The sequence below is a fragment of the Phascolarctos cinereus genome, unplaced genomic scaffold (assembly GCF_003287225.1).
Source record: "Phascolarctos cinereus isolate Bilbo 61053 unplaced genomic scaffold, phaCin_HiC Scaffold_9;HRSCAF=440, whole genome shotgun sequence".
NCBI lineage: Eukaryota > Metazoa > Chordata > Mammalia > Diprotodontia > Phascolarctidae > Phascolarctos > Phascolarctos cinereus.
In genome coordinates this window covers 229,320,931-229,345,929 of record NW_027556402.1, presented here as the reverse complement: position 1 = coordinate 229,345,929, position 24,999 = coordinate 229,320,931, and the positions used below count along the sequence as shown (strand labels likewise).

The 24,999-nt window shown below is 45.1% G+C and overlaps 1 protein-coding gene across 1 annotated transcript; it reads left to right on the top strand.

Moving 5' to 3' along the window:
- PAX6 (paired box 6) lies at positions 1 to 20,244 on the top strand. Its single transcript, XM_020963909.2, has 10 exons — positions 1 to 51; positions 4,339 to 4,469; positions 5,391 to 5,606; positions 6,778 to 6,943; positions 14,370 to 14,528; positions 14,927 to 15,009; positions 15,301 to 15,451; positions 15,587 to 15,702; positions 18,982 to 19,132; positions 20,068 to 20,244. Exons 1-10 carry the CDS (start codon positions 42 to 44, stop codon positions 20,151 to 20,153), a joined length of 1,269 nt encoding a protein of 422 aa, XP_020819568.1. The 5' UTR covers positions 1 to 41; the 3' UTR covers positions 20,154 to 20,244.
- Positions 20,245 to 24,999: the final 4,755 nt, after the last annotated feature.

The following is a 24,999-nucleotide window of genomic DNA, read 5'->3' as shown; positions in this document are numbered from 1 at the left end:
CTATATCCGAGCCACGTGGGATCCCGCTGCCTCAAGCCACCATGCAGAACAGTAAGTGTTTCTGGTCTTTCTTTGCGGACCTCGGGAACCGCCTCAAGAGCGTAGGGAATCTGGATTGGAGGTTAGCGTAGGATCCGGGTGGTGGTAAAAAAAGTAGAAGGCCTAAAGGAACCCTGACCATACCGGCCTGTAGGCTGCTGGGCCCCTACTGCCGTCTCAGTACTACTGGCTGGACACTAGCGCTTCGTTTTGGTGGTGGTGGGGGGGGAGGTTGCTGGTTTGTGGGCTTTTTGTTTTGGTGTTTGGGATTTTTTTTCTTTTATTTGTTTGGTTTTGGGAGGGTGCAATCCCAGCTTCTGGGAAAACAGCCTGGGCAGTCAAAAACTGCTGTCCAAGGTTCGCTGAAACTGCTATCTACTAACGAATTAGCCCTAAATCCCACTTGAAAACTGCTTCACTACTGACCCTACCCAGTCGTAAGCTCCAGACTGAGTGGGAAGGGGCGAATTGTGTCAGGCTTCTCCAGGTTGCAGGAAGAGAGGCGAGTCTGTGGAGTGCCACACTCGGATTTTCCTCAACCCTCTGTGCTTGGTATCATCTTCGGGCAATGCCAGGAGATTTGCAAGGGAAGGGAAAGAGGGCATTTCAGACTTCACAGAGGGATTACACGGAGCAATGAAGGAGCTCAACTGTTTCACAGGGGACAGTTGGCTCCCCTGGTCCTAGTGGACAAGGGGGAAAGATATAATACTGGGGGTAGTGATTGACCCTCATGGGAGATCAGGTGAGGAAGGTTTTCTGGTTCTAGAAAAGAGGCAGTTTTCTATATTTCAGTGTGGACAAGTCGGGCGCCAGGCTAGGATTGTTGGGGTCCCAGTATCACCTGTATTAGACTATCAAATGTACAATAAACTCAGGGAGGGTTCTCTACCCCCCATCTTCTCTCCCTTTGCTTCCAGACCCTTTTACTGCGACTGGGAGGGAACTTTGGGGGACTCGATTTCCCATTGTAAACGCCCGGCAAGTTTCTGGAGAGGAGAAGGCAGGTTTACCAGAAACCCAGCGGCCCTAAATCAGCAGTCCAAACTGCACTCAGGCCATGTTTGGAATAGATCTAGAATGGGATAGCCTACGGCTCTAGTTTCAGCACAGCGGAACTAACGGACTGGAGGAGAGTCTGAGAAATTGTGGCAAGAGCCCACCTTTCCCTACTCTGCCTTTTACCCCACCCTGATCCGTTCTGCCCAGAGTCTTGAACAGGCGTGTGGACTTCCCCAGCAAGTTTCCCTCCAGCTCTGGTCCGGGTTCTGTTCAGAGGACCTTCCACTCCACTCTCTTCTTTCTTCCCCCTGAGCTCTGAGCCTCTCTTGGTAGTAGTGTTTCAAGGTTGCCCAGCCCCTGGGAGGGAGTTGTAGTTAAGGGACGAGGAGAGTCCCCAGTCACCGCGAAGGACCTGGACACGCAGAGGACCTGGTGCCAGGGATTCGGATAGAGCGTGCTGGGGCTTTGGGCGGAAGATGGGACCAGAGCCGGGGAGTCACCTGTGCTTCGGTTCAGGGAGGCTTCACTCTCTTCCTCCACACGCGCCTTCCCCCCTTGTTCCTTCCCTCCCTTTCCCTGGTCTTGGCTCTTTCTTGGCCTTGATGTGGCGAGGGGAGTTTACGTTAATAGCAGATGCCTTCGCACGGCCCCAGTGTCAGCTCGCCCAGCGCCGCTGGGGCCTCCTGGGCGCGACCGGGCGCAGCCCCGACTTGGCCGCGGGGTCGCGGGCAGGCAGACCGGGCTTTGTGCGCCTCGCTCCTGGGTGTGTGCTAGGCGCGGAGCCGCCAAATTGACACCATATGTTTTCCTATTAGATGCCTCGCAATAGAATACAAGGCGCATAATCATCGCCACTGGGAGAGAGCTACACTCCTCCCCAGGGAAATGATACAATGATTAAGGCTTAACCTCTTAAGGGGAACTTTGGAGCCCGGCTTTCTTCGATGCTTTTTCGAAGCTGGGCGTCCTGGCCCCACAGCCTTAACAGGACCCAGGCTGGGAGAGCACCTCGGGCCCAGTGGATCACTTTGGGGGAGACCGTGGGGTGGCCTCTCCTGCAAGAAGTGGCATCGTTCTCTACTTGCCTTGGGTCTCTCTCTCTCTCTCTCTCTCTCTCTCTCTCTCTCTCTCTCTCTCTCTCTCTCTCTCTCTCTCTCCCTCTCGCTTTCTCTGTTTCTCCCCTTCCTTCTTTCTTTTTCTCATGCTACCTCTTTATCTCTCATTTTCGGGGGGAAAAGATGTAAGGTACCGGGGACCAAGGTCCCAATACCCCGAGAAGGGTTTAGCGAGTGTCCTCTTTAGATAATGAATGCTAGGAGCACAGAAAAGCCAGGAAGGGGGTGAGGGGGGGCAGCAAAACCAAAATCTAATGTTCCTCTCTAGGCCTGGGCTGGGTGTAATATTGCAGATTGCTCCAGTGCTGGGCCCGACTGCCTCGACGTTCAAACAGCCAAACTGCATGTCACTTCGCATCGAGTGAGTGGCGAGCGCACCCCCTCGGTTATGTCCGCGCAGAGCCCGTGGCTACCCTTAGAACGCGGCTCCCCTGGAAGGCGAAACCAGTAAAGTCCCATCTCGTCTGAGTGATATCCAAATAGGGACAGAAAGGGTCGTTTTATCATGGTACTATTTGTCGTGACGATGCAATTTCCAGGAGCGGAGCACTGTCATAAAGTGACAGGTCTGCCACAAGTGCTCCGACTGATCTTTTCAATTAGCCTTCCATGCATGATCCGGAGCGACTTCCGCCTATTTCCAGAAATTAAGCTCAAACTTGACGTGCAGCTAGTTTTATTTTAAAGACAAATGTCAGAGAGGCTCATCATATTTTCCCCCCTCTTCTATATTTAGAGCTTATTTATTGCTAAGAAGCCCAGGCTCCTGGAGTCCATTTATCAGGAGGCTCCAAAGAGAGGAGAGGAGAGCAGAGGAGAGGAGAGGAGAGAAGAGAGACAGTCAGAGCTTCTCCTAGAAGAGATTCTCTGTAAAGTCGGGGCTCCAGGTTGGGGATTTTAAGGAGGCTGCTAATGAGATTTGCTGTTTTGGGGCGCCGAGGGTTTCCTGGGGAATAAGAGCAGGAGATAGGAAGCCACCACATTTCTCCAGATCAGAAAGTGGAGTTGAGGCTGCAGAACGGAGAAAGAAGTGGATGTGTGTGTATTATTGGGTTGTAAGGGGGCAGCTAAATGGAGTGGGAGAGGGTACTTTTCGTGGGAAATTTTTTGTTTTCTTTCCTTTCTTTTTCTATGTTTGATCCTTTTCTTTCTATCCTCTGCTTTTGGGACAACTGTAGTGATGAGCACCTCAGCAGCAGCAGCTGAAGTATCAGCTACAAATTAAGCAATTCCTCAGTCCCTGGACGCCTTTCGGTTCTCGAATCTTTTGGGGGGGGGGTTGGGGGAGAGCTAGGGACCTCAGCAACTCTGCCCTTGGTCAGTTATAGTTTTGGTCCTGTGTCTCGGCTGCAGTGTAGGAGCTGAGGAGGAATGGCCGCTCGGTGGTTGTAGGTTTGGTGCCCAGGTCAGAGAGAAAGGGTGGTAGTCTGGAAAAAAATGTGCTCCTCTCTTCTCTTCTCCTCTCCTCTCTTCTTCTTCCTTCTCCTCTCTTCTTCTCTCCTCTCTTCTCTTCTCTCTATATTAAAAAAAATGTGACCTCTGCTCACATATTTGGAATATTACGTTGAATTTTATTGACTCGAAACTTCTAGACAGGGAAGATCGGAGGGGAGTTTTATTATTTTGTCATTGTTATATGGAGTGCTCAGTCTTCAGGAATCCAGAGATGGATGGATAGACCATCCAGTCTTGAAATTAGGGATCAGAATCTCGAGAACGATCACCAGTGATGCTTATCTGTCCTTGGGGTTTCGAGGTTTGAGGCGGGGAGCGAAGTGGCAGAACGTTCTGACTTGTTCCTTTGACTGTCTCCGACTTTCTGGGCTGAAAAATACCAGTGATGAATGGAAATTGTCTTTCTGAGAGCCCAGACGAAGCTGCAAAGGGATTTGATAGGACTGGCAAGCTGCAAAGGGATTTGATAGGACTGGGGTATTTGTTATTGGATGCATGGCTGTATTGGATGTGGCAGAAGAATGCATTTTTCTGTTGTCCTTGATCAATAGCAGCAACCTGATGGTTGAAGTTGTCGTGGATCCGCAGGTAGCTGAGGATGTTATTTTTTTTGTTGTTCCCCCACCTTCCTTCCCTTCCTCTCTCCCTCTCTCTCTTCCTCCCCTCTCTTCCTTTCTCCCCTTCCTTGTCCCTGTCCCTCTTTCTTTCTCTGCTTTCTTTCTCCTAGGTCACAGTGGAGTGAATCAGCTCGGTGGTGTATTTGTCAACGGGCGGCCACTGCCGGATTCCACCCGCCAGAAGATCGTGGAACTAGCTCACAGCGGGGCCCGGCCGTGTGACATTTCCCGAATTCTGCAGGTGATCCTCGGCTACGCCTCCCCACTTGCTTCCAAAGGCCACCGCTCTGAACGCACTCTCTCCATCTTTTACCGTAAAAGCTTTAATTACGGACCCCTGCCCCTGCTCCCTGTACCCCACCCTGCCCCCCACCCCCCTTTCCTGTCTCCCTCACCCATCCTACCCTGACTACCTTTTCAACCTGGGTCAGTTACATACAATTATTCATCTGCTTTTTTTTTAACTTTACTTATTTAAAAAAAATATTCTATCTATTTTCATTTGGTAAAAGGATTTATTCTCGTTACAGTTAGTGAAGTGTAATAAACGGAATTATATAAACTGACATAATTTCAGTTGTTCCCTATATTCACTTCAGATTCCAAGATCCCCGTGTGCCCTAAACTTTACTTATTATTTACGAAATATAGATTTATTAGATTATAAAGACAAAGCTGCTTGGCCCCCGATCCCGTTATCCCTCCTGGGCAAGTTCAGTATGGAAACCGCAATAATCAATTTTCAGTTTATTTCCCCTTTTTGCCATTAACAAACAAACATATTGATTGTAAGCAGACTCAGTCAAAGACGATTAACTTAGTTTTTGTTCATCTTCAAGCAGGGATGAGTAGAATAGTTTTGTTTTTGTTTTTTAAGAACCTTTTAAAATAGGTTTTTTAAAATTCCAGATGTTTTAAAGTATCATCACATTTGTAGTGTTTAGGGGCCACAAATGTAATTTTAAGAAAAAAAAACCTCTCTAAAGTAAGTTCTCATACCATTGAAGGTATATTTTTGTGTTATAGACCCATGCAGATGCAAAAGTCCAAGTGCTGGACAATCAAAACGTAAGCTTGTCCTTGTTTAATGCATACTTAAACAATTTTATTTTTGTCTTGAAATTATTAATAATGTGGTTTTCTGTCCGCTTCCCCTATGCAGGTATCCAATGGATGTGTGAGTAAGATTCTGGGCAGGTATTACGAGACCGGTTCCATCAGGCCCAGAGCCATCGGAGGTAGCAAACCCAGGGTAGCGACTCCCGAAGTTGTCAGCAAAATAGCCCAGTATAAACGAGAGTGCCCGTCCATATTTGCTTGGGAAATCCGAGACAGATTACTGTCGGAGGGGGTCTGTACCAACGACAATATACCCAGCGTAAGTTCGTGAGACTACCAAAGCAACACCTTGGCACTCATTTTGCGGGGTCTCTCTCTCTCTCTCTCTCTCCCTCCCTCCCTTCCTCTCTCCCTTCCTTCTTTCCTTTTCTTCTTCCTTCCTTTCCTTCTTCTCTCCCTCTCTTCCTTCTCTCCTTCCTTCTTTTCTTTTTCCTCTCACTTCTCACCTAATACTCTTTAAATTCTGCCTTTTTCAATTCCATACCTCTCTCTTTTTCTTCTCTTTTCTTCTCTCCTCCCCTCTTCCCTTCTCTTCTCTTTCTCCCTTCCCCTTCTCCTCTTCCCTTCCTTCCTTCTCTTTACTTCTTTCCCTTTCCCTTCTTTCCCTCTCCTCTTCCTTTCTCCCCTCCTTCTCTTTCTCCTCCTCCTCCATCATCATCATCATCATCATCATCATCATCATCTTCTCCTCCTCCTCCTCTTCCTCCCCCTCCCTTTCTTCAGCTCTGGACCCCTCCCTTGTCTCTGGGCACCTGGGTCATTGTCAGACAGATACAGTTTCTTTTGTCCTGTTCTAAAACTGTTGGAGTGTGTGTGGGGGGGTTCATGTTATTTGTATGCTGCCAGGCAATTATGGCTGGGGAGCCCAGGAGATTGAGAGTGCAATTTATTTCCATCACCACCAAAAAAAAAAATGGAAAAGGAAAAAAAATAGCCCCACTCTTTATTTGGGTGGGGAATGGGGAGAGAGATGGTGAAGATAGGCTAGGAGAGAAAGAACTCCAGACCTATGTGCCCAAACCATTCACAAATTGCCCCCACAACCAGGGGTGGGGGGACAAACCAACCACTACCCCAACAAAAGGAAACCAAAGAAAATTCAAAATTTGGACTTTCCCCCAGAGAATCTTGAAACACGGCAAATTTTGCTAATGCCCTATAAAATATTAGAATAGAATGTCCTGTATTCTCTGCTTACCCAGGAGCATCCCTGGTTGATAGCAATGGGGATGTTTTTCTCCCCATTATGTTAATCTTTCCACTGTCATGGGGTCTAGGGAGAAGAGGGGGCTGAATAATGAACGAATGAAAATGTATTTTAAGGCAAACTGGTGGGAATGATTATTTTAAACGGAGCTAGCGTTTGTGTGGTTGTCGTAGTTGTTTTTAAAGGACACTTCCCTGGGATCTGCTTTGGGTTCCGTTCACAGGTATCATCAATAAACAGAGTTCTACGCAACCTGGCTAGCGAAAAGCAACAGATGGGCGCAGACGGCATGTATGATAAACTAAGAATGCTGAACGGGCAGACAGGAAGCTGGGGCACCCGCCCAGGGTGGTATCCGGGGACCTCTGTACCAGGGCAACCTACACCAGGTAAAGCACACACTCGGAACTCGCGCTCTCCTTGTACCCAGTCTGGTTCCCTCTCCTTCGATCTCCCCCACCCCGTTTTTTGAGTCGGGCAGAAGGAACTGTCACAGAAATCGGATGCCCCTGAGGAAAGCTAAGGCAGGCAAGAGGCCAGGACAGAGCTCGGCTCCAGAGCTGCTCCTGGCAAAATGGGACTTGAGCGAAGTGCTGAAAGGCGAGTGCTCGTGGAAGACTTGCCTCTAGGGGAAAGGCAAGAGTGGGCTAGAGGAGCGGGATGTGTTGGGTTAGCTTGGGAGGGGGGGGCGGGGAGAGAGAGAGAGAGAGAGAGGAGAGAGAGAGAGAGAGAGAGAGAGAGAGAGAGAGAGAGAGAGAGAGAGAGAGAGAGAGAGAGTTCATGTGAGTGTGCGTATAAGAGGACCACGTGGTTCTCTATTTAAATTTCCATTAAAATGCATCGAGAGCCCCCTTGCTGTAGGAGTGTGACAAGTTAACATACTGACAGACTGTGAGGTAAACATAATTGTATCATTTTGCTTTTTACAGTAATTGACAAATTATGTGACTGTGAGTAAGGAGCATATGGAAAGATGCGGAGGGAGATGCGGTTTGGGTGCGGGATTCAGGAGCCAGTGGAGAAGTAGGGAGTGTGAATGTTTTCCTTTAGTCAAAAAGAACACTAGTCCCATACCTTTCAGCCCCAACCCTATTGCGTTCTCTCTCATTCCCCACCCCCATCTACTCACCCGGTTCTTGCTGTTCTTAGTCTTTTTCCTAGAGAGGGAAAAATTGTGGTAGAAACCCACCTGTGTCTGAGGATAGATTGATGGAAGGCCTCTCCTGGTCAATTGGAGCCTGACCTTTCGAGGAAAGGAGGGTTTAGTGGAGGCACTGACCTTTAATGAGTGGGGCAGAGGAGCAGGGAGGCACCCAGTCTGAGCCCAGGAGGAAAAAGTGGGAGAGGCGCAGATTTCGTGGATCTCTCCAGTTTCTGTCCACTATCCCCGCCCCCCCAGGTGAACTGAGTTAGTTTGGCCAAAAATAGAAAACTGTTTTCTCCCGAAGATTAATCGGGATTTGTTGTCCCTGTGACAGGGAGATAATATGTGGAATAATGGGACGTGGCGTCGCACTCCCGGAAACATGACTAAGCCCGGGGGGCTCCAGGTCAGAGGAGGCTGGGCTGACCTGGGCTGGCTAGGCAGGGGAGTGGCGCCCTCCAGGGAGCTAGCCGGGCTGGTTGTCCCACGAGCCGCTTTGGGGGTGCCTCCGCCCCCCGAGGGACGCGGAAAGGGAACTAGAAAATCAGTAACAGTATGCGAAATATCTGCTACAAAGGATGCTTCTGTCACTCGGAAGAATTTGTTATGGGAACAATCCTGTCGCTATGTAATTGCTCATTAGAGAGCGTTTTGTTTCTCATTAAGGCGACATGAATAAGCGTCTAGTTGAAGGAGACAGCTGTAGAAATGTTCCACAGGAGACCCCTGGACACGCTGTGGCGCCGCTTGCCAATTAGACGTGTCAGCTTTAAGAGCAGAAGACAATATAGGAAGGACACTGGAAAGATAGGGAGCAAGCTTTCACTTTTTTTTTTCGGTCTACCGTCTCTACCCTTTGAGGATCGGAAGGCCTTAAAGATGGGCTAGGGCTCTACTTGACTGCACTCACCCCCAGGAAGGTTGGCAATGCTCACCCCGGCTCCTTCTTCTCCACCCCACCTCCCCACCTCCAGCCCGAGATTCGAACCCAAAGGACACCTAGATGCTGCCGGGTCTGGGCTGCGCGGCCAGGAGAGGCCGCTCTGTTCCAAAGCAGGGGAGTAGGAGAAAGAACAGGAAGGAAAGCCTTCTGCCCCAAGAGCCTCTAGCTTCCAGCTCAGTCCGCCAGCCATCTAATACGCCTTCAGGTGCTTTGGATATTTCTTCACCAGAGACTTCTCCGGTGTTAAACACCCATATCATAATCAGCGTCCATCCTGTTTTTCTCCCCTTCCCTCTGCTCTTTTGTCTTAATCTGTCCGTTCCCGTTTTGTCTTATTCTGTCCGCTCCCCTCTTTCCTTCCGTCACCTTCCCTTTCCTTCCCCTTTCCTTCCCTTCCTTCTCCTTTTCTCCCCACCCCTTTTCCCTCTCTTCCTTTCCCTTCCCCTTCCCTTCCCTTCCCCTTCCCTCCCCTTCCCCTCTCTTCCCTTCCTTTCCCTCCCCTTCCCCTCTCTTCCCTTCTACTTCTCCTTCCCCTACTTTCCTTTCCCTCCTCTTCGCTTCGTTTCCCTTCTCCTCCACTCCCCTTCCCTCCCCTGCCCTTTCCTTTCTTCCCCTCCCCTTTCCTCTATTTCCTTGCCTCCTCTTCCTTCCCTTCCTTCTCTCCTCTTCTCTTCTTTTTCGATCTTGTGTTCTTTCCGTCTCTTTCCCCCATCTCCCTGTCTCTTTAGCTCTCCCCACCCCCCAAATTTCTGTCTATTCGTTTTCCCATCTACCATTTTGTCTGCACTCCACTCTTCGCTTCTCTGCTTTCCTCGCTCAATCCCTCATCAGTTGACAGGCACACACCCTCCAACATACCCACTTAACACACATTCGGGACACACTCAGGTGTTCCCGGACCAGACACACATATAGATAGAGGGAAGAGCCCTGCTTCCTCTCAGGGCAAGTCGCCTCACTCTCTTCTTCCTCCACCCTGCCCCGTCATTTGGAAACCCCGTGGGACACTCCTCCCCCTCCTACTCCCATTCTCCCACCTCTCCATTCTGGGAGAGGATGCTCTTTGTCTAAAAGAAGTGGCGGGGGGGGGGGGCGGTGCCGTAACCTTTCCCCTTTGTAGGAATGTACCTGATCTTTCTACCCTCTCTTACAAGGTTGCTTCCTATTTGTGGGCTGCAAGCACCAGTACCCCAAGGATTTGCTTGTTAGTACGGCTCAGGTTTGGGCCCCCGTATAGAAAACTGGCCTGGGGACTAGGGAGGACCCTCTCTGGGTTGTGGAAGTAAGAGACTCGAAGAACAATAGCCACTTTCTTTCAAGTGAGGTAGGGTTAAAGGGTGACGATTGGGTCAAACTCAGAACTAACACGAACGAATTAAAAAACATTTATTGAACGCTTACTATATGCTAACTATATACGCTTTATATATGCTAACTATATACTGTGCTAAAACATGGGTCATGGAAGGGACCAGATTCCTTCTTGACTTCTGGACACCTAGGGGGAAGAAGGATATAGCAAGGACTCCGTGGCTAACGGGCCTCATCGGATCCCCAAGAAGAGAAAAGTTGGGCTTGGGGGCGGCAGGAGGAGGGCGGGAGATGAAGGTGGGGTGGGGAGCCGGAGGCAGAGAGCTTTTTCAGGTGCGTCCACACTTTTCCGCCAACCTGCAGAGTGTGTACGCGCCCACACTCGTGCAGGCGCGGGACCAGGGGCAGCAGCTAGGACTGGGACCCCCGGGACCCGCCCAGAAGTGCCTAGGAGTAGGAATCAGATCGGACTTCCAAGGGAATAGCTTTGCTTGCTGGTGCAAATGACCGCACCCCTATCCTTACCCGCCCCCTTCCCGAGCTCCTCCTTCCCTCCCCACTCCCCCCCCCACCCCAGGACGTACTAAGTTACTGGGTTTGAAGAGTTCACTACTGCCGCCGCATAAGGCGAGGTTAGGTCTCAGAGGGGGACAAATATGGTTTCAATCTGATAAACGCCATGCGGCAGTGAATAAAATAATGACGACACAGCCTGGCAGAACAAAAAGAGACAAGTCTATCGGGCAGAAATTCTCCAGTGATTTAGCGGTTTTAGGGATCACTGAGGCACTTGTTCTTATCTCCGCCAACCCCCCCCCCCTCCGATTTGTAATGCCCAAGCCCTCTATAGGATTTAGACACTTTCTCTTTCAACAGACGCTGCAATGTTTTGATCCGCGTTCCGTAGCTGAAAGGTGCAGAAATTGGTTTGCTTTTTTTTTTTGCTTGTTTTCCGCCTCACTGATTAAGACACTAAGAAACTCAGAGATGATCTTCCTCCTCCTCCTCCTCCTCCTTCTCCTCCTCCTCTTCTTCCTCCTCTTCCTCTTCTTCTTCCTCTTCCTCCTCCTCCTCCTCCTCTGCCCCTTCTTCCTCCACATGAGAGCTTGAAGGTCTAGCTATAGGGATAGTAGTAGGTAGGATGCTACCAATGAAGACCCTTCATTGGCAGCATCTGAAGGATCTTTTTAAAAGAAAAGCTCTTAATTGTCTATTAAGTTTATATTACTTGGAATTTGAGAGGGAACTTTTGGTACTTGTGTAAATAGACTTTAAAAGGGTCACACAGGCTTAAAAAAAGTAAAGGAATAGCAAAAAGTAGATAAAAATCCTCTCTCCAAACTTCAAACAATTGTAAAGAATGGAAGTAAAGTGGATTTAAAAGAGAACAAGTAAATAATGGAATAGATAGATAGTCATGGTTTAGAACCTTGGGAAGCGGTAATTGACTAGGAAGAAAAAAAATCAACAACAACAACAACAAATAATGACTTTCCTTGGTGTTGCTCCCTCTTCTTTCCTTTAAAAAAGAAAAAAAGTCTTAAAATTTTCCAATCTCCTACTTTGTCTTCCTTTCTTGCCCAAGAACAGCTGGATATATATTTAAGCTCTAAGCCACTGTAGACTCTGGTCAATGTTAATCTAACCTTGGTTGGGAGAATGAAGGTGGGGATGGGAAAGAGAAAGGAGAGACAGAGAAACAGACAGGTTTTCCCCAGATTTCCTTAAAACCATATTTCAAGTTAGGAAAGTGAAAGTCAAATAAAGAGGATTTAAATCCGGTTTAAGAAAGGTTTAAGTCCCAGTGAGGGCAAAAAGGAAAAACTTCTTGGAGGGACCAGGCAGGAAAAGAGGTGATAAGGAAAGGGAGCTCTTTCCCCACTCTGCCTCACTCTCCCAGGACCCAGATCTCAGCTCTTCCTTGCCTTAGATTTGCTTCCAGCTACTAGCCCTAGGATTTCAGGAAGAAATTACTTATCCCAGTCAGAATATTCAATAACTTTTTACATATGGAAAAAGGTTGTCTGGAAACTTGTCTTTCTGATTCAGAAAGAGGAAATTGTGCAGAGACCAATAGACTACTTGTAATATTTCTCTTCTGTTTCTGCTCCCTGCCCCCATTTCCTCTTCTTCTCTTCCCTCTTCCTTCTTATCCTTTCTCCTTTTCTCTTTTTCTCTTTCCCCCTTTTTTTTCCTCTTCTCCTTTCCACAGCCCTCTCCTCTGCTCTCTCTCCCTAATTCAAAAACAAGGGGACACTTGAATTCTTGCCCTGAAAACCACTTAAAAAGTCATGCTAACTTTGGGCAGTAAATAAAAACAGACACTTGTGTCCTAATGCAGGAGTTGAAGCTTATCTAATCTTAGCTAAGTAGTTCTCTCCACCCCCATCGCTTTTGTTTCTTGCTGTAGAGTAAACAGCTCAGGCTATGGAGATGTTCTGAGAGATGCTCTATTCACAAGTTTGCCTCTCTCTCTCTCTCTCTCTCTCTCTCTCTCTCTCTCTCTCTCTCTCTCTCTCTCCCTCTCCCCTCCTCCCCTCTCTGTCTCTCCATCTCTCCTCCTCTCCTCCTCTCCTCCACCTCTTTTCTCCCTCCCCCTTCTCTTCCTCCCCCCTCCCTATAGAAAGGCGAGCCCCCTAAATAGCATTGAGGAGCCCAGCCCAGGGGACAGTGATTAATGATAGTAGAGCAGAGAGGTTAACATACTTCACTGAAAAGTCTGTTGACTGGGCTGCTTGTAACACAATGTGGCCCGCTGCACGCCTCAAGAGAATCCTTTTGTTGTCCCCTCTCATTGTGGCCTCCAAATTCTGCCCACGAAAGTTTGCCAACGCTCTTGCCCCAGGAGTTTAATAGTTTCCCTTACTCCCCGGGCTTTGTGCGCCGGTGAAAAGCAGCCCCGAGCTATTCAAGTGTTGGTGGTCATCTCAATAGATCTCCCGAGGCCCATATGGTGACCAGTGCCGATGAATCCGCCTGTTTAAATGGGGGAGAAAGTTGGGGTTTTAAAACATTTCAGAGCGCCTGAAAGGATCCCACTAGATCCTGTCACAATTGCCCCATCGCTTTGAACCCGCTGCCTATTGTCCCTGGTTATAAATGATATTCCTGGAGAAGTCGATTCCCACCCCACTAGTCCTCTCAGCCCCCCGACCCCCCAGCCCCTGAGCAGAAGCTGTCCCAAGCAGCAGCCCCAGCCTTCAAGAACTAAGGCTAGGGGGAAGAAGAGGCCTCCTTTAGTGTCCTGGAAGGGGAGCTAGGGACAAAGAAGGAGAAAGCAAAGCAGGGCTGGGGGATGGGGGTCCCTCTGGGGAGTCCCCCTCGACCCTCCCTACCTTCAGTATCCATTTTCTTCCTCCCTGCAGTCACCATTGGGCTTAGGGGCTTCCCAGGCACCAACAGCCAGCTAGTCCAAGTACATACACGACTCACTGTCCAACAGCACGGGGGGGGGGGGGGCAAAAACAACAACAATATTAAAAAACTTTCCCTTGTTAAATGATAGAAATTACATTAAAAGTGGTGGAAATGCCCTAATTAAAAATGTACCACTTAAATGACATACCAAGGGGCTCAGCTGTGGGGTAGCATATTTAGCTAGTTAGTGAACTCTCGACTATTTCTTTTTTTAAAATTACATGTTGAAATTTTAAAAGAAATCTTACTTTTCTCTGGTGCAACACATTACAAAGAATGGACAGTCCTTTTATCTAAATATAAAATTCCATTTTCAGCAATTATAGCCTGTTCTTGGTGATGATATAATTACAGCTGTGCTCAGTAATAGGTGTCAAGGCAATACACACTCATACAATAGTTGAATAAAACTAGAGAACAAAGCAAGCACTTCTAAATTCACAACCTTTAAAATGAAATTGACTGTGCAGAATTCAAATAAAAACTAGATAAATATTTTTTAAAAAAGATTACAAGCTTGGTTTGGTTTCTTAATAGCATTTTCTGCAAACCTATCAACATCTAATTGATTAGCTCGGAATTACTGATTATGGATAATCTGAAATGCTGAACGTCACTTATGTTTAATGTAGCCATAGGTAAATAAATTGCACAGGGAAAGGGAGCCTGGTGGTGAAGCATCTGGGCAAAGCGTCTTTAAAAAAAAAATGACTTTTCTTTGAAACTACTTTGGTGTCTATTTTGTTCTACAAAGGAATGGTATTCTTGAGACTGTCTTTCCATTTTTTCCCCCTCTTGGTTAAAGTGGAAGAAGATAAAAGGCCAGGTCATTGAGGATCCCCTTCATTGGAGGGGACAGATTTCTTGGTAATATTTCAGGGAGGCTGTCAGAAAACCCGGCTGATGGAATCTGAGGCCAGACGATATGAGCCTTTAGGAATCTGAGTTACTCTGATTTTTTCTTAATGTCCTATTTTTTTTTTGGTTGTTGTTGTTCCAGATGGCTGCCAGCAACAGGAAGGAGGGGGGGAGAACACTAATTCCATCAGCTCAAATGGAGAAGATTCAGATGAAGCCCAAATGAGACTTCAGCTGAAGCGAAAACTGCAAAGAAATAGGACATCCTTTACCCAAGAGCAAATTGAGGCTCTGGAGAAAGGTGATGGGAGTTTTTCAAAGCAGAAAAATTGTAGATCAAAGGCAGTGACACATTTGAAATACAGAGAACTAAATTTAACCAGGACCCCTTATGTTTAAAAAAATCTGAATATTCGGTTTTCCCCAATATACTAGGAATTTAAAGATTCTAAATCTTCCTATAAAAAGATGATTTGGGCTATCCTGGCTTCTCAGTCTTCAAGTTCATTTTAATGAAAGTTTAATTTAATTTTGGTGAGAAAAGTCTTTCCAAGTATTTAATAATAGCATTTCCAAGGGCAGTGATGGGAGGTAGGAGAATCAAGGTGGAGAGGAGAGAAGAGTTCAAGGTTCAGATCTAGGCTGACTCATTTTGGGCAGCCCTGGCACTGATATTGAAATATTCACTTCTTCCTCCAGAGTTTGAACGAACCCATTACCCAGATGTGTTTGCCAGAGAGAGGCTAGCTGCCAAAATAGACCTACCTGAAGCAAGAATACAGGTACACTAGGGATTGGGTAATTAAATGCTTTGTGATTCCTCTCTCTGGATTTTCAAAAGACAAAGGTTCTGCTAACTACCACTATTTATTTATATAAATTACAACGGACCCAGCTTACCAGCTACACTGTCCTAAAAACTTTGCTGTCCCAAGAGGTTTCATTGGCCGCAGATAGTGGGGGAGGTGCTGGAAACTGGGGTAAAGGTGTGTGTGTGTGGGGGGGAGATGGCTTTTCTTTTTTTTTTCCCTTGAAGCTGTTCCTCATGTATGTCCTATCCTTCCTGTTTCCAGGTATGGTTTTCTAATCGAAGAGCAAAATGGAGAAGGGAAGAAAAACTGAGGAACCAGAGGAGGCAGGCTAGCAACACACCCAGTCACATACCCATCAGCAGTAGTTTCAGTACCAGCGTCTACCAGCCAATCCCACAACCCACCACTCCTGGTAATTTTGAGACGATGCATCTGTTTTTTTAAGTCTGTCCGCTGAGTCTAGGGTGTGACTATCAGAAGTGTGGCACTCCAGGCCAATTGTTTTTGTTTGGTTTTGTTTTTGTTTCTTGTGTCTTCTGTTCTGCAGTTTCCTCCTTCACATCAGGCTCTATGTTGGGTCGGACGGACACAGCTCTAACAAATACATACAGTGCTTTGCCTCCCATGCCCAGCTTCACAATGGCAAACAACCTGCCTATGCAAGTAAGTGGGAGTGTGGTGGTGTCTGTTCATTAAGGGACCCAGAAAGAAGATCCTGGCAATAAGGGAGAATGTTCAGGCTGTGTCTGTCTACATGGTAGCCCCTTGCCTCCCATAATGAACAAATCATTTTGACCTGTGGTGCCGTGGAAAGAGTACTGAATTCAGAGTCAGGAAATGTGGTTCCAAAGCTCATCTTTGGCCCATCATGCCTGTGTGACCTTGGGCAAGTCTTTCCCTTGTCGGAACCTCTGAATGAAGGAGTTGGACTACATGGTCCCCAAGGTTCCCTTATTGCTTTAAATCTATGATCTATGGACTTAACTGACCATGTCTTTCAAGAAAAGTCACCCAGTTAAAAGAAAACCACCAAACCTATTCTAATTGATGCTTCCCTCTCCCCAAATGAAAAAAGAAAAACAATTGATTCGGACCAGTCAGACTAATCGTGAAGGCCACCATGTTTGTGCTTTGTAGACACAGCCTGAAAGTGGTGAGTGGGACTCAGGGGTGAGTGATGCTTGGTGATTTAGAGACAACGTAACTGGTCACATCACTTCTGTGGCCTCAGTTGCCTCATCTGTAGAGTAAATGAAGGGGTTAGGCCAGATGATCTCTAGCTTGAAATATGGGACCTTGGGAGAATCATTTAATCTCTCTGGTCCTCAGTTTTCTCATCTGTAAAATGAAAGGTGTTGATTAAATGATTTTATGGTAGCTTGCTTTTGATTGACTTATGGGTTAGTATGTATTTATAGTTATCTCTCTGGATCAGAATTTAGATTAGAACACTGGGGAACTTCAGGGGACATTTGACACCTCTATTTTATTTAATAAGGGAAGAAAGAAAGATTTCTTTATATTTACATGGCAGAATAGGTTTGAACTGGTGGATGAGCTCAGCTCCTTTTTGCATCTCCCCATAACAGGAGAAATTGAAGGAACTCCCTTGAAGTGCAAATGCAAAAATGTGCTTGTCCTTTTCATAGACCAAGGAAACAGGAGTACGTGGGGATTTGCTTTTGCCTGATTTCAATGAACCACTCACCACCCCAGAGCTGTGGCTGTTGTTCGAGGCAGAAACGGCCTTGTAAAAGTATCCTAGCTATGCCTTTTCATCCCAGTACCTAATTCTAGCCCATGGGGTCAGAAATTCATCATCTTCCTTGCAGTTCTGCTTTCCACATTCCCCACACATTTGCTCTGGTCTCTTACTTTGAGTAATTAGAGCAGCAGTACAGGGAGAGGTTGGACAGGTAAACTTGGGAGCTAATTGTTGTAGTTGCTCTCAATAGCCATCAGACGGGCAGCTAGGTGGTACAGTGGATAGAATGCTAGGCCCGGAGTCAGAAAAACCTGAGTTCAAATCTGGCCCCTGATAGTTATTTGCTGTGTGACTCTGGACGAGCCACTTAACCCTATTTGCCTCAGTTTCCTGTAAAATGAGCTGGAGGAGGAAAGTGATCTTCGACAAGAAAACCCCAGATGGCATCACAAAGAGTCGGACGTGACTCAAAGGACTAAATAACAAAATCCCGGTCAGATAGATCTAGATCTATAATGATTATTCCCCACAAAATTGCTAGTGTTCGTTTAAAGAAGGACCACGTGTATGTCTCCATAAGGTACATGCTTCATAACCTACACAATCATAGGATTGAAGAAACAGAAGTGAAGTGACTGTGTTTTGGAGACATAATCAAGGGAGTTGGTGAAATATTTATTTTGATTGCACTGGGATATGAATGGCTGGTGGCCCCATTGACACAAATTAGGGGATTGACAACACAAAGCTTGATTTTTACCATCTTTGCCAGGAAAATTTCCAGAAGCCAGCCTACCTAGTGGTAAAGACTGCTGGTACATTGCATGCTGGAATGGCTGATGGGTCCTCTAGGCTTGTTTGTGTCTTTGAACCTGATATTAGCAGAACACTTCTCCTGTTTTAATAAAGCCACACTGAATCTTACACAATTTGACTCAAAACAGAAGCAACATCAGGGTTGCTGGGAGGATAAAAAAGGGGGATAAGCGTGGGACAGACAGATCTCTGAGAACAAGAAAAGGTGTGATATACACTCAAGGTGCGATTATTATTAATTCTTATTATTCACACCTAGGAGCCCTGAGGTGTAGAGTCAGTGCACTTTTTAATTAGTTAGGAATAACCGTCTTTCTTTTCATTAGTGTGCTTATTAACCATTATGGAGTATCCACGATGATTTTATTTGCACAGCTCCACAAAGATGGGAACTCAGTGGTCAGAATCTCAGTGAATTAGTGATTCACCAGAGAAATTTGTGTTCCTGCCATTTCTTGGGACTTCCTAATGACTAAACTGCCTCTACTCTAACCCCACTAACCTTATTGTACTATTCAAGAAATATTTAATTGGCTGTGATCAGTAATATCAAGTCAATTCCCTAGCCCCTACGCAGGCTTTTTATGAGCCTTCACTATAGGGCAAGACGAGCGAGTTACTGTTATTGGTGCTGGTAGTGATGGTGTGTTTGTATGTGCTTGCAGGGAGGATGATGGAACCCCAAGTTTGAGTGTCTATTTTTGTGGGCAGAGGTAAATGACCTCCAACGCTGATCATTTGGTGTTTGTAGGCACAGTGAAAAATTCATTCCCATCATCACAGAGGCTCACAAAATCTGCAGGCTATATATTTTGCTTATATCAATAGGACTCTGCATTTCCAAGATAAAACTTGCAGACTTTTTAAAAGCTATCTGTAGAATTCCAAGTAGTAAATGCCAAATATTATGATTGCCAAAATGAGTTAATTATCCAAATGTTTTGGTTTTCATTTGGATGTCTGGTGCCTTTGTAAATACCAAGATGATTAAATGGTGGCCGTAGCCATCTACACCTGACATATAACAGCAACCAATGAACATTGGTTGGATTGAAACCCTACTGGGTTTCTAGTTTTTAAATACATTATGGGAAGGCTTCCTTTAATAAACACAGTCATGTACCACCAATGTTTCATAAGGTTCCACTGTGTTGGCCCAGTGTAAGGAGAAGCGACATAGATTTGGAGTCAGAAAACCTAGGTTTGAATTTTGCCCTTGACTAGTTAGGCTGTGTGACTTTGGACGTCTTTTCCTTTCACTGGGAAAACAAAAAAGTTGGATGAGGTCACCTCTTAGGCCCCTTACAGGTTTGAATCAATAATCCTGTTGAAAAATCAGAAATGACACCCACTTTAAACAATGGGTGCAGCTGCACTTTGGGGGCATTTCTCTGTAACCGTCCTTTCCTTTTTCCTGACAGCCCCCTGTCCCCAGCCAGACCTCCTCTTACTCTTGCATGCTACCCACTAGTCCGTCGGTGAATGGGCGGAGTTATGATACTTACACTCCTCCGCACATGCAGACACACATGAACAGTCAGCCAATGGGCACTTCTGGTACCACTTCAACAGGTGAGTAGCCCCTACTTCTCATCCCATTGTTTAGTCTTCAGATGGAATGACTGTTCTCTTTCTGGTGCTGCCAGCTCCCTGCTCTGGTTAATCCCCAGGCCCAACTTCATATACCTTTTTGTTTCTTTTCCTTTGTCTGGGTTTACCATACTTATAAACCTGGGCAATCCTGAGTTTAATCACCCTGATTGGCATTGCTCTCTCTTCCTGATACTAAAAGGATTCAAATGTAAAAAAAAAAAAATCAATAGGACCCCTCCTCCGGCAGTCTCAGAAGCACAACCAAGGCCTGTATTTGTGCTCAGAAAGGGATTACTGAATGCATTTCCATGTTCTGTGATCATTTCTGTCCTTCTTTATAAATAAATACTTTTCAAAGGTAGAGTTGGACTATCATGGGATTTGTATTTGGAGGACCTGGGTGTGAAATCCTGTTCTGCTACTTATCACTTATGTGACCTTGACCCGAAACCTCATCAGTCCTCAGTTCCCTCACCTGTAAAATGAGGGTTGAATTAAATGCCCTCTCAAAATGTCCTCTAATTTTGAATCTGTGGCATAGTATGGCTGCTTTCCTATGTTACAAGCATTTGGAAAGACAAACCACACTTTCACCCTCTTTTGAGAAATACCACTTGATTTGTGATATATACTTCAAAGATAGTTATATATATGTATATATATATATATATATATATATATACACGCACATATATAAGCTATATATACACACATACACACACATATACATCTACGCACACACACACACACACACACACACACACACACACATATATATATATATATAATACTAGGAATCACTGTGGATTTTATATTTGAGAAGATTAAAAAATTCCACATCGTTGGAAGTCCAACCAGGAAAGTTTATTTCTATATATGCATTTATATGGATTTTTTCCCCTCTCCCTTTTTAGGCCTCATTTCTCCTGGAGTGTCAGTCCCAGTTCAAGTTCCTGGAAGTGAACCTGATATGTCTCAATACTGGCCACGATTACAGTAAAAAAAAAGAAGAAGAAAGAAAGAAAGAAAGAAAGAAAGAAAGAAAGAAAGAAAGAAAGAAAGAAAGAAAGAAAGGAAGGAAAAAAGTGTGTTACTTCAGTCAATGACTATATATGGACAACAGTTGGATGTTATAAGAATATTTTATAAAGGAAGATCAGCTGTGAGAAGTGCTTCTGGATTACAACTGTGTCCTGTACCATACCATACCACTTGGAGGAAAAAAGACTTTACCCATGGACCTTTGTACACAGAAGGCATTATATCAGTTGGAACAAATCTTCATTTTGGTATCCAAACTTTTATTCATTTTGGTGTATTATTTGTAAATGAGCATTTGTATGTTATGATGAAAAACAAAGAACAACGTGGACTAGATGGATGTTTCTGATCTGTGTTGGTCATGAAGCTGTTTAAAAAAAAAAAGGAAGCCATGATCAACAAGTTCTGCCACAAATTTAAGAGTTTTTATCAAGATATATCGAATCCTTCTACCAATCTGTTCATAGGTGATGGACTGACATTCCGAGTCTATATCATTCCATCCCATATAATGAAACCTGGAACAATACGCACTAGACTTTTTTAAGAAAAAAAAATCTATTGGGTTCCCAAAGGTTGTTAACAGATGAAGTTTATGTGCAAAAAAAAAAAAAGAAAAAAAAGAAAAGAAAAAAAGGATACGAGAGAACTTCAAAGAAAAGTTGATAGGTAAAAAAGGTAGATTGTGTCTTCGATATAATCCAATTTGTTTTATGTCAAAATGTAAGTATTTGTCTTCCCTAGAAATCTCCCAGAATGATTTCTATAATAAAGTTAATTTCATTTATATTTGACAAGAATACTCTATAGATGTTTTATACACATTTTCATGCATCCTAAGTTTCTTTTTTGGTCAGCAAAGGTTAATTGTTCTTAGCTAGACTTGTACTGCTGTTCACAGTCCAATCATTTTTTGTGCATCTAGAATTCATTCTAATCAATTAAAAGTGCTTGCAAGAGTTTGAAACTTAAGTGTTTTGCAGTTGTTCACAACTACATATCAAAATTAACCATTGTTGATTGTAAAAACCATGCCAAAGCCTTTGTATTTCCTTGATTATACTATTTTCTTTTTAACCTCATAGTGTGCCGGTGCAAATTTTGTTTCCATATTGGGGTAACATTTTCTGTGGACTATTCTTTTCAAATCAGATTCTATTTCAAATATGGAAGGCACTCCAGGAACTAATTCTTAGAGATCCACCCAAGCCCGTAAGGTATGCATTAGACAAAGAAACTCAATTTCTTCTATACAGAGATAGATCTGTGCCCTTACCTATGAAATTTACACAAGATGGTTGGTTTTGGAAAAACAGGTTAAAGAATTAAGGACAGTTTACAAGGCAACAGGCTACTAAGTAGGCCTTGCTTTTTGAATTCGAGCTGGGATTGTCAATCTGGACAGACTTCAGTGGGCAGCCCATTTCCACTGTGGTTTCTCTGAAGTATATTCAAAAGTAGATTTGCTCATTCAAAACTCTCTGAAAGCTCCTGCTTTTCTCTGTCCTTTCTTTCCACCTCCCCCCCACCCCCACTTTGCACAAGAGGCATCATTTCCCATTGAAACTCTCCAGCTGTTCTCATCTGAATCTTGCTTTTCTGTGGGGCTGTGTATGGTTGGAGAGTGGAGGGGGGATGTTGCATGTCAAGGAATAATGACAACAGACACACCGACAAGCGCCCGCAATGTGGATTGCGACTGGCTAGGAAAAGTTAAAGGCCGTCAGTCATTGGCAGCTGAAGCCAAACGCTCTCACGTCGACAGAGCCGGCTCATCGTGGGGCAGTCGTGATTCGAAGGGAAGAACGGATTGGATCACGTTTAAAGTGGCCGATCGCGGGCCCTGAGTTCTGAATCCAAGTAGAGCGAACCCAAATGGGCCTTTGAGAAGGGAAAGGGATCCTCTGAGGCGATTTTTGTCTCAGAACCACAGAAGCAGATGCAGATAAGGTATTCACCATAAACTTCAGGGAAAGACTGGGTATCCAAGGAGTCTGGGTTGAATACTGGCACACAGAGGAAACTCTGGGGACAAAGCCATGCTCTGCTGAATCTCATTGTGTGTGTGTGCATGCACATGCATGTGTGCACATATGTGTTCATGTGTATGCATGCTTACTTGCTTACATACTTGCATATGTGTGCACAGGAGCCTGTGTGTTTATAAGGCAAAAGAAAGGAAATATAGAAAATAACTGGAGAGCTTCTCCTCACCCTCTTTAGTAATCATACTTTATAATTAACAGATTACTTTGAGGCAAATTATCATGATGCAACTGTGTACATTTCTGATCATCTTCATATTTATGCCTTTTCTGTTCTTTTTGTAAATTACCACCCTGCATGTAGAGTTGTTCCACACTGTGATAGCCTATGTTCATTGCGTTCTCTCCCTTTCTCAATTCTCGTTCTCTCCCATCTTTTTTTCCCTCTCCCTCCCCTCTTCTTTTCTCCCTCTTTCTCTTCCCCCCTTCTCTGTACACACAAAGGACACACATGCATATATGATGTATGCTAGTGAAACGTGAGCACTTGTGTTCTAACACACACACACACACACACACACACACACACACACACACACACACACAAAATGACCCAGTCTTTTGTGTAATGTCTTCTAATGCCTCTGCAGACATTTCCACCTCCTGACATTTTGCTGTCTGCACTTCCCCAGGGGACTCAGGGTGCAAAGTGAAATGGTAGTGAAGGACCATAAGGCTGTGTATGTGTGTGTGCATGCCTGCACGTGCATATGCTTCTGGCCTTGACTCCCTGCCCCCAGCTCTGTAACCTGCAGAGGGGCTGTGTTTGGGGGCAGTCAGGCAGCCAGCCTTAGCCTCCCATTTTCTGGCCTAGCTGACAATACCATAGAGAGTGCTTGTGTATGTGGAAGCAGCCTTGCTGAGGCTGTGTCTGTGTGTGCATCTGTCCTTTGTGTCTCAGGGATGTCCCTGAGGATATGGCCTGGTTCGGCCAGAAGACGCTGCTGTTCAGTGGAACCTGAGACCCTTCAGTCCATCCAGTTGGGTGCTACCCCTGTCCTGGGGAAAGATTTCATCTCATCTCCAGAGGAGAGACTGTGGTGTGGTGTGGAACTAGGGGCAGAGCTCTACCTGAGCCAACCTGGCATAAACCCTAGGGCTGCTTCAGCTGTGCCTAGCCGTCAAAAAGCAGCTGCCTGGGAGAGGCTGGCCTTTTGTTCACGGTTGAGATGGTTTATTTTGATTAATTTATTCACAGATAGACATATTGATTTATTTACAAATGGAAGCGCCTCAGAGATGGTTTCATGTGCTCTCCTAGCCTAGGATCTGCTGATGAGCAGGGTCCTCATAGAACTCCTGGACTGTACAACTCATCCTTTCTCTACGGAGTTGTTTTGCTCAATAGGAAGAGAGAAAGCTAATTGTTCTTTTAACAAACACTCTCATCAAGTGAACCTGAGTGGAAAAGTCTCTATCACAAAAATAGATTTCCTTGTCTCAAAAAAAGGGCTGATATTTCCTAAAAGAAAAGTCTCCTGTTAATGGGAAATGACTTCCTGGGGCTGGTCACTAATGGCCTTTAGTTCTTCCTGTTTCAGTTGTAACTGGGCTGCCCAAATAGATTTGCAAAGTGTTATTTAAAATTTATCCTTGTTCTACGGATGGATTTTTATCTTGGAGATGCCTCACACAGCCTTCTGGTTCATTTCTTTCTGCTCTGGGCATCAATGTCGACAAGACTGAAGAAATGACTCTTCTCCACTCCAGCTATCTGGATAGTAAGTTTGGCCAGACAGGGCTGAACACATCTTGTCCTTTTCCCTTTCTGAAAGGATAAACTTTGAGCTAGTTGTTCAATGGAGTTCTGAACAACTCGGCACTCAGTTTTAAAGTTCAAAGAGTAAACACTTAGGGTTGGTTTTGCTTGCACTGGACACTGTTAATGGCAGCCCTCTCTGGAAAGGAGTCATCGGATGCCTGGGGAATGTTAACGTTAAAGGACTTAAATCAATAGTGTGTGTGTGTGTGTGTGTGTGTGTGTGTGTGTGTGTGTGTGAGAGAGAGAGAGAGAGAGAGAGAGAGAGAGAGAGAGAGAGAGAGAGAGAGAGAGAGAGAGAGAGAGAGAGAATATCTGAGGGATTCTTTAAAATGAGAAGATAACCAGGGGATGGATTCCAGATGTCTGCTTCCTCTTGAAGTTACCATAGCCTGTGTTCATTTTGGGAGCCCCCTAGGTCGGGGAGGAAGAGGAAAAATGGTGAATGAGGAATCAGAAGGTGAAGATTGCATTGCGGTGACCATAAAATTAAGAAGGTCCTGAAGCTCAAGTATCTGAGTCAACCGAAATAAGCCAAAATACGGACCTCATGTTAAAGAGAGTCAAACCTATTAGAAGGGACAAATGGTACACATCAGGTTTTGAAGTTCATAGGCTTGAAATATTTAAAACAGCATGATGAAATCTTTGAAATTAATTATTTATATTGCTTTTCAAGTGGATAATTGAAGGACAAATCTCTCTCGATGTCTCATATTTCATTTAATATGAAAAGGGGTATGTTTAGAGATAGGACCACTTTTTGGGGGGATTAAGTTACTAAGTCATCTTAGTATGTTTTAATACAAATAATGTTTCTAGAAGTTAAGAAAAAATTTTGAACTGTTTTCCTTTTAAGGAAACAAAGAAAAGCACCTAAATCTGATTCTCACAAGACCTATATATTTTTATTGCTACAAAGGTACTTTTATTGAGTTTGCAAAGTTTTTTATATTTAAATTAAAGGTTTAAATATGCATATTCAGTTCCTATAGTACTTA